This window comes from Lepidochelys kempii, chromosome 1 (assembly GCF_965140285.1).
Source record: "Lepidochelys kempii isolate rLepKem1 chromosome 1, rLepKem1.hap1, whole genome shotgun sequence".
Taxonomy (NCBI): domain Eukaryota; kingdom Metazoa; phylum Chordata; order Testudines; family Cheloniidae; genus Lepidochelys; species Lepidochelys kempii.
The window spans coordinates 224294125-224310437 of NC_136380.1; the positions used below are offsets into that span (position 1 = coordinate 224294125).

Here is a 16313-nt window from a genome sequence, read left to right on the forward strand (position 1 = left end):
TGCTGTAGTTTTTTTCCCACTAAAATAGAATTTCATATGTTTGTGCTTCTGTTTCACAGCTAGGGATCATTAAATATGAGCAATAATTTGCTCTCCAGATATGGATGGGATTTTCAAAAGCACTCAGCCCCATCGTGCTCCCAGTGAAGTCCGTAGGAGTTTTACCATTAGGAGCAGAGTCTGGTCAATACTGAGTCCTTTTGAAAATCCCACACTGAATGTCTTTGTATTAAAATCGGGTGTTTCTCTTACTTTATTTCATAAATAAATACCCTTTTCTAGTAGTGGGGCCTGTTAAATTGTGTAATAGCCTCCAAAGGGCAACTTGATCACTTGAGACATTTAAAACTTGACAGTGCACTAGAGAATGTATTGTAGGGAACAGATCTTTGCCGACAGGGGAGGATTGGACTTAAAGGACTTCACCCATGTCTATTTTCTATTGGCTGTATCTGTTTGGAGCTGGTTTTGCCTTGCAGAACCCATTTCCTTGTACTGCACTTAATGAACCCTCTAGGCAGGGCCGTCCCTACCCATATGCAAAGTACGCAGCTGCGTAGGGTACCAGGAAATTTGGGGCACCACATTTCCTGGTGCCCTGCGCAGCTGCGTGCTGCTCCAGCCCCGCCCCCACTCCACTGAGGACTTCTGCAGGGGTCAGGCCTGCACTCACCATATGGTAAGTGGAGCAACCTGGCCCCAGCCTGCTCCTCTCCCCAGGCTCTCAGCTGCGCCACCAGCAAGTGCTGGGGGGCAGTTCCCCCTAGCCCCCCAAGGCTGGGAGCCAGGGGAGCGGAGCGGCCTGGGGCTGGGGGGGGGCTTTCCCCCCTGCCCTCCAGCCCCTCCCCCCGCAGAGGCTTGGGGCCAGTCTCTCTCCCCCACCCTCCCGGAGGCCTGGAGCCCCACACAGCCTGGGGGGCTGCGTAGGGCACCAAAATGGCTAGGGACGGCCCTGCCTATAGGTGCATACAGATATCAGGATATCCAGATCTAGATGTTTGTTTCAGGCTCTCATTACCTGTAGGTAATGTTTAGGGTTCTGGGGTGCTACTCTTTTTAAAATTGCATTGTGTTTAGTAACTGTCGACGATTTCTGTATCAAATGTACTTAGTTTACAGACAAAAAGACATTTGCCTCTTAATCACAAGCCATACAATCTTAGCTGGAGCTCTGTGAGCCAAGCTCGGTGCTTTCCTTTTGTCATAATAAAGGTCCTATAGGCCAAACTACTAGTAAGCTGTCAGTGGCACTTGTTTAATGATTGGAACATAACAATTCTGTTGATGACACACAAGAAGTTTTGGAATCCAGCTCACTTGCTTAATTTTTTGACTCTGCAATGCTCTCTCTGTGTGTTTATGTCTATACAATTTGCTGGGGAGGGGGTTGTATTGTGTATATATACACATTTCATACAGACACTCTGTGTATAAATATATATTTTTAAACTGCAAATAGTGACTTGCTTAGATAGAAATAACAGTAAAATATTTCCCTGAGGTTTAAAAAAATATATTCCTCAGATTGTGGTACATTGCCAAATCAACAGGAATGATTTAATCAACGAACAATTTTAAAGTGCTGCTTTGGTATGGGCACTATTTCGTTTGTAATGCACTGAAATCATTACGTCTTTAAGGCCTTCACTCTGAAAGGGGCACCTCAGAGCAGGAGAAACCAGGGCCGCCTGCCGGCTCCTTTCCCCAGTGAGTGACGGTAGGGGAGAGGCAGTTGGCTCTGCTTTCAGGATACTTGGCGGATCCAGTCACCATGCTGGCTGGCCTTTTCAAGGCTGTCATCAGATGTCAGTGATGATGTCAACATAGAGTATTGCCCTCTGAGCAGTGTCGCCAGCTTGGGAGGATAAATACAACTTTGCTCATCTCACCAATTTTGAATGATTGGGAGGATGATATTTGCTAAATATATTGTGTGTGATATGATATTGATATATGTGTGTAACTGTTATATATGAGTGTGGGGGGTGTCTATGTATCTGTTCATACAGATACACACACACACACACATAGTATGTAATATATGTATGTGTGTTGTGTTAGGCTTGTTTCAAATCTTGTGGTTTGTTGTTCTCTCCTCCTGCCCCCCTCCTCCGAAGAATCAAAGCACTTTTCAAAGGACTTAATTTCCATGCTCTGGAGCTCATGGGCAACCATTCAATAAAAGCAAAATAAGGAATGTGGTCATGGTTCTAAAAACATTTCACATTCTTCGAACTGATGCCAGTTATATGCAATGACAGTAATCCTGTCTAATCCCCCACACATTTTATCTTTGTACACCTGCTTCTACTGTCTCTCTTATCAATTTATTTTACTTAGAGCCAGAACTATAGAAGAAGGCAAGGCAATGGAACAAAAGAGGCATATGTGCTAAATATATTGTGTTATAAATTTGCATTGTAGAAAAGTATTAGGACATGTTGTAGTTCATTGCTTACAGTCATCTTCTGTTATTTTTCTTTCTTTTTTTTTTTCTTTTTGTGTGTTTTATTCGGCAGGTTAACTGAAGCACACCGAATAGCTGTCAAAGTCATAAGGAGAATGCAATATTTTGTAGCCAGAAGAAAATTTCAGGTAAGCAGCAATATTAACAAGAGGGACAAATGAGAAAGATAAGCAAGGGGGGGAACAATGGGTTGGACTTTGAAAATGCTCAGTGGGTGCAATTGGCCCTTTAGCACAAGGCTGGGAAAAGGCCTATGTATTTAAACACTAGGCTTCATGCTTGCCTTCTACATAGGGGCAAATTTCACAATTGTACAGAACTCCTAGTTAACGTCAGTGTAGTGCTCCAGAACACTTCAGCATTTCTAGAATCAGCCCCATCATTCTTTTTCACTCATCTTTTTTTGTTGCACCTTTAATTTCTAGAGTAGTTTAAAAATTATCAGGTTTTTCCTTTTGAAACTATCCTTATAAAACTATCAATATGCTCATGTGTATTGTTTAACAAACAGAAAAGACTACATAGAGGGTCCTGCTACAATGCAGTTGTATATGAATTTTATGTGATGATCATCTAGTAAACGTCTGAAAAATAGACTGGAGAATAGTTTGAGTGCAACAAAATAGATTTAATTGTTTTAGTAGTATATAATACAATGTTGATTTCAAAATCACGATCAAGATTTTCCAAAATGACTAATGGTTTTGAATGCCCAACTTAAGACATCTTAAAGGGGCCTGATTTTCAGAAAGTACTGAGCGTCCACTCTCTGAACATTCACTTTCTTTAAGGACTCTCAAGTTATTCATCCAAAATTTGAAGCACCCAAAATCGCTTGTCACTTTGGGAACTCTTTTTCATTCACCTGCCTAAGGTCTAATTCCCTAATTTCCCATTACAATAGCACTTTTAGTATTAATTTAATTATGATCTTCTTCTTGTAGTAACTAGTGACCTGATTTTCAAAGGCGCTGAGTACTTCCAGCGCCCACGAAGTTCAATAAAATATGTGGAGGCTAATTACTTCTAAAAATCTGGCTACAAGTTTCCCACACAGTCCATTAATTAATAGTTTTCATACGATTTTTGAGGTGATATAAAAAATAAAAAAGAGAGAATATGGAGAGACTAGGTTTCAAGCAGGTTTGACTTAAGCCCTAAGCTTCTCGGCTTTTTGAGCTAAGATCAAATGTAATCACAAGGGTCAGAAATGTGAGATGAGATTGCCATGTTCAGAACCAAAGGACCTGAGTTTGTAACTTTTTTTAAAGATATCCTAGCTTAGAAGTCTTTGTGTATTAGATGAGTTTGGGAAATCAATATTCAGATGACTTACGGATACAAAACATAGGCTAAGGTAGACCAGAGTTGGAGATAGATTTGGGGAATTCAGATACAGATGACTTGAGTTTCAGATGTGCTCGAATGTCTTTACTCAAAAGACACTGAATTTGAGATGGATTTAGAATGTTGAGTCCAAATGGTCTGGACCAAGGATAAATTAAGGAGGAAAGAAGCCCAGTATTGCGGAGTCTGAGAATTACTTGCAGGGCCAGCCTTAGGGAAAATGGTGCCCTGGGTAAACTTGTATTTTGGCTCCCCTGCCGCCTCCCTACCTACCCCGCATTGCCCCTGGGCCACGCTGCCTCCCCCGGCCTTCCACCCATCCCCCATCAGCCCTGGCCCCACTGCCTCTCCATCATTCCACCCCATCACTCCCGGGCTACACTACCTCCCCACATTGCCCTGAACTCCCTTCTGCGGCCTTGCACCCCAGGCCTGCCCTACTCCTTGCCTCTGGGGCACAGCACCACCCTGACCACATCGCCCACCCGTAAGGCTGGCCCTGATTACTTGGGCTCAGGGAGTTTTGCCAAATTTGCCAAATTTTCCTGGGGGTCTCCATTATACCCTTCCCCTAGTTGTACGGTATATTGTAGTATTTTTCAGTCAGAACTTGAGAAGGGATTGTGTTTAGTTGAGGCACGTCTGTGGACGCTGTTCCAGAAATTGGCAAGGGCATATGATGTTCAGGTCTAAGGAGGGCTACTGGAAAAATGGAAGAAAAAGAATAGGAGAGGGATTTTTTTTAATCTTGATTCTTTCCAAACTTTAGACTGGGCTCAGGCAGCATTCAATTTAGAGTACTTTACAACACAAGGCTTTAGTGCTGATGATTTGGTAGCAGGGATAAAGAGAGTTTTAGGGAGGGGAAGTGAAATTTTATTGGGAATGAGGAGAATTAATTATGCACATGGTAACACATATTTAAAAATAAAAAACTTTGTACATTTAGGCTCTGGGCCATGCATCATCTGTAAATAGAGAGTGTCCAAAAGAAGAGAGAGAGAATTAGCCAAAATGCACTCAAAGCACCCCTGCCAGTCAATCCAAAGAGTGATATTGGCACTGTTTCTCTGGGGGAAGACAATAGCCTGCTTTTCTGGCCAGAAATAGTGATGTGTCAGCGTCTACTACAAATGTAGCTGAGAAAGCCAGGGGGGAGAGGGGGTGGTATGGCAATAAATTGAAAGCTTTAAACACACACACACACATATACCCCTACACATAACAACAAAACTCTAAGCCCTGTTGAAACCAATGCTACAGGTAACTACTGACTGAAGAGCACGAGAAGCATATTTTGTCATTAAGAGCTTTTGCTTCTTCATTTTACAGGCTTTGTTTCCACTCCAGTTGCATGCTTTTTATTTGAAATTTCGATATGGCTGCCTTCCAAGCATGACTCCAACACATACTGTAGGTGTTCTGTGCATGTGTGCAATGGTGCATGCTAATGGCTCTGGCTGAAGCTGTGGCAGAGTGGAAACAGACAACAAGATGACTAATGAGCTGTTTTCAGTTATTTTCAATTACTAGATTTGCCGTGTACCTTTTTGTTCTTGATCCAAAGCCAAAAGGCAGACATCTTGCCCCATATTTCCCACTGGGCTGATGACTCCGAAAATGCTTATATTTTCAAAAGCAGATCAGCTTTTTCCTCCCCTAATTTGTCCATATTGCACCTTTTATAATCGCATCCTTTTATGCAAATTACCCAAGCTTATTTTTAAATTCTGTCTCAGGAGCCATATCCAGCAACTGGCAGTTAGCAGCAGCAGCTGGACTCAGGCTTAGAAAAAGGAAAAGTCAGAGAAACCCCGTAGTTTTAGCCTTTTTGCCTTTGTAGCTTCACTTCTATTTTTAATCTTAGTTGTTCCTTTTTGCATCTGGACGTGTGGGTAGATATGGGCCCAAACCAACTCCAAATCTAAATACTGTCAAGCTTTGAGGAAGCTCCTATCGCACCAATGATCTAGACCAAAACCCTGTCACTAATCATCCCCAAAGTTTGGAAGAGTTTGAATCTGGATCCAAGCTTTATGAATTGGGCTTCTCTTTACTGTTGGGAATAATGACAGAATGACGTCTATATGGTTCTGTAATAAGCTGAGGAAAGTCACACATGTAACCTTCATTAAATTACATACTGTGGCGTTCTGTGCTTAAACTGGACTATGACGCTCCAGTATTTTTGTCAACATGTGACAGTGTAAAGGTGTGACTCTTATTGACAGTAATGGGTATCGCTCAGCCATGTTCCTGTGCTGAATATGCACTTCTGTAATTTCTAAGAATAACATATTTTTCAGTAATTACAGAGAACTTTGCAAAACAAAAAAAGCTCTAGAGGATGAAAACTGATGGTCCAACTGATATAAATGAGTGATGTAAAACAAGAGGTATGACACAGTCTCTCATATTACTCCTTTCACAGCAAGCTCGAAAACCGTATGATGTACGCGATGTAATTGAACAGTACTCTCAAGGACACCTTAATATGATGGTTCGCATAAAAGAACTTCAAAGAAGGTATGCCCTGTCTGTCTAATCAAATATTTGATTTCTCTGGTGCCGGCTGGCTTTAGAAGAGACGTGTACTTAATGAACAGTAATTGTCAAAAATTGCAAGCTGGGATCATGATATCTGCAAGGTTTGACTTAGTCAGTTTTTAACCTTTTTTGTATACAGTCAACATCCTCCCCAAAAAATCAAAAGGGAAGAAAAGAAATTGAGGTCAATAGTGTGAAATTTATTGCAGGTTGTGAGCATTTCTGATCAGTTCTCACAAAAGAAAAACTCTTCCAATAGTGACTTCCCTTTCTGTCTCCTCTCTATGACTCTCCATGGTTGGGAGAAATCATTATTTCACCTGTGCTTGCCTGTCTATCTGAATCTCCTCTTCTTCCCCTTTCCTCTCCCACAATTACTCCTCTTGCTTGCTTACTTTTCTGTCACATACTTTCTCAACTATTGAATCAATCATGTGAAATTTTGCCTTAAACATGTACTTCTGGCTTTCAGCATAGGTTTGTTTTTTTTCTTTGTAGTGCATTGATGAGTTACTGAGGACACCAGAACCAGATCTTTCACCCACTGAGGCCTGTGGCAAAATTCCTACTGAGCAGGATAGGGTCTACTTTTTTCAAAATAAAATGATTTAAAAAAAACAACACCCTGTCTCTGTGTGATTCAGGGAACAGTTATGAATATTATTAAGAAGCCATCTTGTCTGGATATTCATAGTTACTGGATTCAGTGCAATACAGGTCTAAATTGCTTTAGCTATAAAACGAAAACAGAAGAAATAAATAAAATATCAGTGTTCTGGAAAACCACAGTATCAATGCAGCTTTATTCCAACAAATAGCAATGTATAAAGGGCGAGACTGCTGACTGTATGTAAATCCAGTCATGCAAGACCAGCATTTTCACTTGCCTTGCTGTTGATTTAAAACTACTGTTCTTTTGCATGTAAAATATGCATGTGTACTATTCCAAGCAGAAAACAATAAGTTGTATGATAATTCTGCTGCTGGCAAACTAAAATGATTGTCTGTTTTCTTTTCAGATTGGATCATTCCTTAGGGAAGCCTGGTCTTTTTCTTCCAGGTATGATGACTATATATATTTTTGTAACATGAGTGGCTCCATCATTCAGTGGAAATAACTGTTGGTAGACTAATGTAGACCAATCATACAGTCAATTGCTGGACGCAGTTAATAGGCCCAGTACAGCTGCAGAAGGATTGCTACCTGGCATTCATGTAGGGCTGCTGGGATTAAACAGAAATTGAGTACAGCTGTTAAAAATGTGTACCAGGACAAAGAGGCCTGAAAACTTCTCTTACTATAAGATTTGCCATATCAAACTGCTTTCTAAACCATTTTGGCTGGGCTTGGATATATGTCATTTACACTTAAAAAGGTCTCTTCCTTTCTGAAAGATTCTATGGGTTTGGATTTAGGATCAACATTTTCAAAAGCACCTAAGTCCTATTTTTGCAGAGTGACTTTAGGCACTTAGAAGCATCAGTCTCACTGAAAGTCAATGGGATTTAGGATTCTGAATGTCTGAGTTACTATTGAAAATGTAATTTAAGCTCCTAAATCGCATAGGTGTTTTTGAAATTTTTTACCCATATACCCTGTATTAAAATGAAAAATAACACAAGAAACAGTAGTATCTTGCAAAATGGAAGAAACTTTTAAAGGCTGACCACTGCAGGGGACCTGCAGCAAAGTGGAATATATGGTATGCTCTTCTTCCTCATAGCTAAATTGTGGTTTAGCTGTAGGGAAGAAATTGGCTAGCTTGCACACATTTACGTATGTTTGCACCCTGAGTTATTTTTTTTAAAGTGCATTGTGCAAGTGAGTTTTTAAAAATGTTGTGAGACTTCAGGGTTTTGGGGTTGGTTTTTTTTTTGTTTCGTTTTTTTACTTTGGGTTTAATATTACAAATTATAGCTCTAATCTGCTATTACTTGAACATAGCATTGGAGGTGACTGAAATATGTTTTATGAGACAGGTTTTTGTATCTAAGGCAGAGAGCAAGAGAGAGATTTGAATGTAAAGAGCATAACTGTGGGGTAACATTCCAAAGAATTTGTGAAGCTGGGTACTCTCCATCCATGCTTCATTAAGCATCAGATCACACAGACAAGGCTACTAAAGTTTAGTCCATAAATCCTAGCTCCTTCAACCTATTTTGCCTATTTGGATGATCTCAAATAGCTTTAGCGATTTAAACAAGTGTTGAAATAAAGCCGTTTGGGGCCAAACCTGCCTCAGTGGCTGTCTGGGAGCTGTAATCAGCTCCATTCAAGGCAGCTCACATGCGGATACTACATTAGAAGCAAAGATTTTTCAGGGGAAGAGTGGGGTCTATAAGGTATCACTGGACTACCAGGAGCCCTCAGGTTTGGCAGTGAGTCCCTACACTAGTGATATGGTCTGAAAACCCCATCCTGGAGGGTGAGGAGCGGTGAGGGAATTCCAGTTCAAACTAGGGTCTGCTACAATTTTTTGTCATGAAAAATCTTGCCCTTCATTTTGCATTCATATTGTATTTGTCTTTGGAGAACTTCTTAGTTTACACAAATATTCAGTAATAGAAAGAAAAAAATTCTTGTTAGTCCATCTTCAGACCTGATTATGATGCACAGCTTTATTTGAGAGCGGACTTAGGATCACCAGGGCTCCTGGCGACATTTTATGGAAGTGATGCTTGCTGTTCCAGACAAGAACATTGCAGACCCATCACTTAAACAACTTCCTCTGCTAATCGGTTCTTGGAACAGCCTTAGTGCTGAACAGCTGCTCTGAGACAACTTTTCCAGAAGTAACCATCTTTCAAAGGTGATGCTGCCAAGAATGATGCCACTCGCCATAGCCTGCCAGCTCTACAAAGTTATGCCACTTGCAGGCAGATATGGCAGCACCCACAGGGGAACTGACAGCATCATAAATATTGACTGGAGAGGAGGGAAACTGGAGATGGTTCTTAAGGTTGCAAAACCTAAGTGTCTCAGTTATGGGTTTGCAAGACAAAGAGTAGAAATTACCTGATCTATATCTTCTTTTATCTGACCCCCTCCCTAAGTTCAAGAATGATGGGTAGGTCCAGATAAATAGTTCCAGATTTCACCCACCTCATTTTGGGTGCTGTTTTAGTTTGCAAAACTAAAACCAGGAGTGGTTTTGATTTCAACCCTATTTTATTCAACAACGTTCAGGTGAATTCAGCTAAATGGTTGTAGCTTCGCCCCTTTCTGACAGTGACAGACACTCGCACTTTCCCATCCCCTCTGGATACCTGAGATCCCTGAATTTTCGTAGGCATGGCTGGCCAGTCTTGCATTAAAAAGGAATTTTTAAACAGTGCATTCTTCTCAAGCAAAGACATTACTGAGAATCTCCCTCGTCAGCAATATGGAGTCTGTCGGATTTTTGCATTCATAGCTGGCAAAGAAAAGAGAAATAAAAATGCAGGGAAAATCAAAGTATTGAAAAGAAAAATACAAAAAGAATGTTGCCTTCCCAATGACTTCTTTGTGGTTTATTACCAGCTTTATTCAAAGAATCTTAAGGTCTGATCTAAAGCCCATTGAAGTCAATGGAAATGTTTCGACTGACCTCAGTGAGCTTCAGATCAGACATCTTTTGAATCTCTGTTGTCAATACTGACAACACTACACATAGTGTGATACATACTATAGATTTAGTTTTAGATCAGCTTTCACGAGTGAATGACATAAACATGGACAAGATATTACAGATACATAATAGCAATACTTTGTGTTAATTAGAAGTAATTATTGGCCGTTTTCACTCAAAATTCCTTAAAGACTGGAAATTTTAAAAAGCCAAAAAATATACTTTGTCAAAGATAATGCTTAGTCACCTGGATAATTAATGGTCAAATTTTGAAAAGTGCCTAAGTCCCATTTTCAAAGTGAAATTGGAGATTCAATAATATTTACTAAACAAAACAAACACCTATGAGATAGTACAAATAGTAAAATGTAAAATAGTAACAAGCCACCTTCTGCACCTAATGAAGTTCAGTGGTTTTGCATGCAACTTCAGAGAATCCCCATGGCCATTCAGGAGCACAGGGGAAGAATAATGCCACAAAAGATTCAGTGTTCAGATTCAAATAAATATCCAAAGGTTGGTGCCTTATCAGAACCGCTTATGTGTGTGCAACACGACTGGAAATCTCACCAGAAACAGGCTTTCTTGTGGGATTTTTAGCACTTCTTCCTGCTTTTGGGTTGACTTAGCAGGAGTTTCTTATTCTGTGTCATTCTGTTTCCAGCCAGTAACTGGAAGTGGAGAAGAAGAATCTTTCAGAAGCTTAATAAATGTGTTCAGATCAATTTGGCTTTTAAAATGGGTGAATATGTGGGATATGGGAGTCAGTATTTCTTAAGTACTGTTTTACCCCATCCCGGATAAAGATGAGGAAGGTGGGATCAAAAAGAAATCTGCCAGCAGAGAAAAAATGCCCTCTAAGCAGACATCATTTTATATAGATGCAGGCTGTTCTCCTTCTTGCCTCTGAATCTGTTTTTCACTTCTGGGTGAAATTAGTTCCCTTGCACCACGTAAGTCCCATTTTCAAAGCTAGATGGGAGCCTATTCACCACTTAGCTTGGCCCTCCACACACGGTCAAATTTCACCACCTTTAAATAATTACTAAGGATACTTACAGTATTTCATATTAAATTACTCCCATAGTTATTTTATAAACATTGTTATGACTTCGTGGCCAAATACTGGCATCCGCACATTCTGGAGAAGGTGCAGAAATACAACGTAGCTATGTAACAAAATCCAGTGTACTTCTGTTCTGCATCTCAGTTGAAGAAGGGGTCAAGATTATTTAAATTATGACCAAAATGATCTAATCACTAAGCCCTAGATAATTTTCTTATCTATTATTTTAGAGATCCCAGATGTAAAAGAATAATTTTTTACGGGTACAGCAGTCTACCTGCATGGACTTTTAATTGCTTTAAAGAAGACAGAACAGTGTGGTGTCTTCTATTAGTCCATTTCGTTCCTAGTGACCCACAGTAGTGTGCTGGGCTTGATATATTTTCCCGAGATTTTGAGGTACCTTTTGCAGTCTGGGCTACTCCACAGGTCACACAGCTCAAATTCTCCCTTTTCTACCTTTAGAAAAATACTTCAAAATAGATTTGAAAAAAATCTCTAACAACTTCATAATTTATAAAGCAATAGTTTGTGGGGTTAAAAATTGAGGCCAATTGCTTATCCTGTGAAAATGTAGCAGATCACTTCCAGCTCAAATCGTTTTCAGGCAGTTTGGAGGAGCTCACGTACTGAGTTACTACCCATAAGTATTTTTTCTCACTAATAAAAGAAACAAACATATTTTAACGTTCTTGTACATTATGTTCTGATGTGATATGGCATAGTACTTTAGTAAATAGTAAACTAAAAAAAGTAATCTTCTCCCATTTCACTTGTTCTTTTTCTCTTCCTCATTTTAGATGTGACATTCACTATTCCCTTGCAGAAAATGTTCCATAAGTGTTTCAATGATTTTATCTGTTCCATTTTTGGATGACCAACTTGAGATTTCTTGTTCCTGGTTTTCATCAGTAGGAGTTGTGACTGGTCTGCACCTCTGAAAATAAAGAACAAGGTGTCTCAAATTGTGCACGAAAAACAGGTGATACCCCAAGTTAGCGAACACTTCTGGAAATGTTAGCTTACATTGTTTTTTAAACAAGTATTGTATGTGTGTGGGGGGATGAATTTAGGGTTGCCAACTTTCTAATCGCACAAAACCGAACACCCTTGCCCTGCCCTGCCCTCTTCCCAGGTCCTACTCCTGCCCTGCCCCTTCTCTGAGGCCCCGTCCCCCGCTCACTCCATCCCCCCTTCCTCCGTCACTCACTTTCACTGGGCTAGGGCAGGGGGTTGGGGTGCGGGAGGGGGGTGAGGGCTCTGGCTGGGGGTACAGGCTCTGTGGTGGGGCCAGAAATGAGGGGTTTAGGGTGCAGGAGTGGGCTTTGGACTGGGGTAGGGAGTATAGGGGGCTGGGGTGTGAGAGGGTTTGGGGTGCAGGAGGGGGTGCTTTGGCTGGAGGTGCGGGCTCTGGGGTGGGGCTGGAGATGAGGGGTTTGGGGTGCAGAAGCGGGCTCCAGACTGGGGCTGAAGGGTTCAGAGTGTGGGAGGGAGCTTAGAGCTTGGGTAGGGGGTGAAGGCTCTGGCTGGGGTGTAGGCTCTGGGATGGGGATGGGGGGAGGTGTTTGGGGTGCAGGAGGGGGCTCTGGGCTTGGACAGAGGGTTGGGGTGTGGGCTCTGGGAGGGATTTAGGAGTGTGGGAGGGGGTTCTCATCTGGGGCAGGAGGCTAGGTTGTGGGAGGAGGTTCGGGATGCAGGCTCCGGCCAGGCGGCACTTACCTCAGATGGCTCCCAGTCAGCAGTGTAGCATGGCTAAGGCAGGCTCCCTGCCTACCCTGGTTCCAAGTGGCTCCTGGAAGTGGTCAGTATGTCTGGATCCTAGGCTTAGGGGCGGGCAGCCAAGGGTCTCTGCACGCTGCCTGCAGGTGCTGCCCTTGCAGCTCCCATTGGCCATGGTTCCTTGCCAATGGGAGCTGTGGAGCCAGCATTTGGGGCACGCCCCTGCACCTAGGAGCCAGTCATGCTGCCGCTTCCAGGAGCCACACGGAGCCAGGGCAGGCAGGGAGCCTTAGCCCTGCTGTGCCACCAACCAGACTTTTAATGGCCCAGTCAGCAGTGCTGACTGGAGTCGCCAGGGTCCCTTTTTGACTGGGCATTCCAGTCAAAAACCAGATGCCTGGCAACCCTCGAGGAAGAACACATCAAGGAGCAGCATGTTATATAATAATGATAAAGTCTAGAGCTGAACTGGATGACTCAAAAGATATTCTCTATCAATCTGATAGTAAAGGTGCTTCCTATTTTACATCTACAATTATTTTACCTAGTCTAAATTTAAATAGAATAAGTGATAGGCATCTGTCACGTTCTTAGGAAGATTACTCCACTGTCTGATATTGACTAGCATCAGGAAGTCTTTCCTGATATTTAGCTTAAATTTTCCTTATGTAATTTCATCCCATTATATTTAATTATACTCCCTTCTTCATAATGATCTCAACTTTTTTGTGTGTTTGTAAAGTGTTAATATCTGGGTTAGCCAATATATTACCAAAAAAAAACAAAAAAAAAAAACCCACACACACGCACACCCAGCAACCAACCCTACATTAAAAGAATGTTACTTAAGTTACAAAGTAAAAAACACAAAAGTTAGGAAGTTTCCGATTTACAGTTGTCTGTCCAACCTTTTCCTACTCTTTACAAAGGCAAATAATCTAGTATGCAGAAGAAGAAATGGGGGGATGAAATACTATATTTTGAAAAGACTGTAGAGGAATACTATAAAAACAAGATAGAAATTAAATACATTAGAACAGTGTTATTCGAGCTAGTGCCCATCCTTCTGCGACAAGGCTTCCCAGATTGACTACACACCCAGTTTACTTTTATGAAAAGACTGCAGCGTTTATTAGAGGGCAATACTTATAAATTACAGCTGAAATACCTAACTAAATGGAGGCTAACCAGAAGGAGGAAAGATTACAGCCTTCTGTGAGATACAGAGCATGCATGTCAGAAAAGTGAAAGCCATGCCACAGCTGACTGAGCATTGCATGACATGTCTTTCACTTCACTTGAGAGGAATGCCACAAAATAGCTGCACTCCTTTCCAACCGTTTGTCTAAACAATTCCTGTTTTCTTGTTTTCTCTCCTATATAGTGACTGGAGTAGTTAAAATGAGAAATATTATTAAGTTGTTTAGTTTTTGTTTAGATAGCTTGTACATATATGAATTGTATAATTAGAGCTGGTTAGGAAATTATTTTTCCCAGGAAAATTTTCAACAATTTTTTTAATTAATTTTGATCAAACGTTTTCTTCAGATTTTGGGGAGTTTTGCAGAAACCCCCAAAAATGATTGTTGTGGGGGGTTCAGCAAGTGAAAACTGAGAAATATGGGCTCAAAACCCACAAAAATGTCAGTATTTTGTCTGCCAAAAATTGCACTTTTTCAATTAAAAACCAAAATATGGTGTTGACATAAACTTTCTGTTTCAGCAAAAGACTCTTCCATACAAAAACAGGTTTTGAGGGAAAACATTTTACCGGTCCTACGTATAACTTATTGATTAAGTTGTGAATCTAGAGTTCCCTACTGAATGTTAGAAATGCACATAGCATCTCTGCCTCTGGATTTCATTTCATCTGAAAGCTGTGTAAAGTTTCCTATAGTCTGTTGACTTGTGCCTTTGAGGATGGTCATGTGCAGTTCTACCAAAAAGTGTTTACTATGTAAAGATGTTTAAAATGTAAATAGGGTCTTGCCTACTTGAGATGGGTAGGAAGTTAAGATTTGGGATAGAGAGCTCTGATCTCCCCACTTCTATTCAACCACACCCCAATGGTCTGTGAAGCACAGATTTAGAAAACATGCGTATTTGTCCTAATACACATGTTAGGGGATGTTAGGATTCTACATACTTGCAATTAAATGTATATGCTCCTGTGTATCTAACAAATCCGCAAATTATTTCACTTTTGGTGGAGATGAGCCAAACCAGGAACCTTGAATTCAAGTTTCAGAGGTTTATGAGTTCTTTAATTAATTAATTGTCCAAATAGCACACATCTCTGGATCCAGCCAGGCCACTCTGCCCACAAAATGCCTCCAACCGTATTTGTGTTGTCTACTTGTGTGGAAAGATTGGTGACCTACTAGCTGCCTCCCCAGTTTCTTTGATAAAACTTCTCTCCTATCCAATATCTCGAGAAGGCTGCCAGACAGGGCCACTGCCCTCCTAAAATCTCAGCGTGTTTTTGTGGGAGAGGGGTGGCCAATAAGTATCCCTCCTCCCAAACACACAATAGTAGAACAATGCACAAGAGCTGCTCCCTGCTGTGGCCACCCACACTAAGAAAAAAGGGGCTACATAGCTTCTGGTTAACCGTTTGGCGCAGCCAGTCAGGCAATTACAACCAAATAGATTGTGGCTCCTGGGCCAAACCTCAAGCAACCAATCCAGCTCAACGTGTGAAAAGGGAATGTAAACATGAGTGTGCAAAGGTCACATTTCTAATAGCAAACTGTTTGTGTGCATGTTTTCCATCAGAAATTTGCAAAATTTTGCTTTTGTTTTGTGAAAAAAAAATCATAAATTTGAAAGCAAGCATTTTAGTTCATTGGGTGAAAATGGCAGACTTAAGGTCCTAAGTCACCTCATTGAAGTATGGAAATTTAGGGCTGGAAAGGACCACAAGAGACCATCTAGTCCAGCTCACTGAGCTGAAGTAAAACTAAGTATACCTAGCTGGGGAAGACATTTGTCTGGTTTTAAGCCAGACAGTCCTAGTTCATGGAGTACTGTCCCTGTCCAGTATCGATTTAGCACTGACATGCCTTTGGCCGCTGAAAAGGAGAGGGAAGAGGAATCGACTGGATGCAGGAGGGCAGGGGCAGTGGTGGGGGTGTGGATGGGAATAGAAACAGGGGAGACGCCTTCATGTGAAGTGAAGCGGGTGGAGACGAGCTCACACAGGCAGGGGCATGGATGTCTTGTATTCTGGGGATGCGCCAGTGGCTACTGTATACCTAGCCGATCCATGTTAGGTGCTATTGAAATTTTTACCCATTATGAATATTTTTTGCAGCTCATAATACAATTATTATTTCTGATTTGTTACTGTAGTGCTTAGAGGTCCCAAACAAGAATGGTGGCCCCACTGTGTTAGACACTATACAAACATAAGAGAAAGGCCCTGCTTTGAACAGTTTCCACTTTTAGGTACCAATCCTTCAGTTCAAGATCAGGGCCTACACAGGCCAGACGGAGAAAGGGTAGGAAGAGAAATGGGGACAAAGAGAGATATAATGACTTGCCCAGTGTCATACAAGTG

General features: G+C 41.3%; 1 protein-coding gene across 1 annotated transcript in view; it reads left to right on the forward strand.

The window, feature by feature from the left end:
• LOC140907760 (potassium voltage-gated channel subfamily KQT member 1) overlaps positions 1 to 16313 on the forward strand; it is a 744183-nt gene that overhangs the window by 439440 nt on the left and 288430 nt on the right. Inside the window, exons 16-18 of the mRNA XM_073334512.1 lie at positions 2520 to 2595; positions 6246 to 6340; positions 7381 to 7421. Coding sequence (XP_073190613.1) covers positions 2520 to 2595; positions 6246 to 6340; positions 7381 to 7421 — 212 coding nt within the window. The remainder of the gene's footprint in view (positions 1 to 2519; positions 2596 to 6245; positions 6341 to 7380; positions 7422 to 16313) is intronic.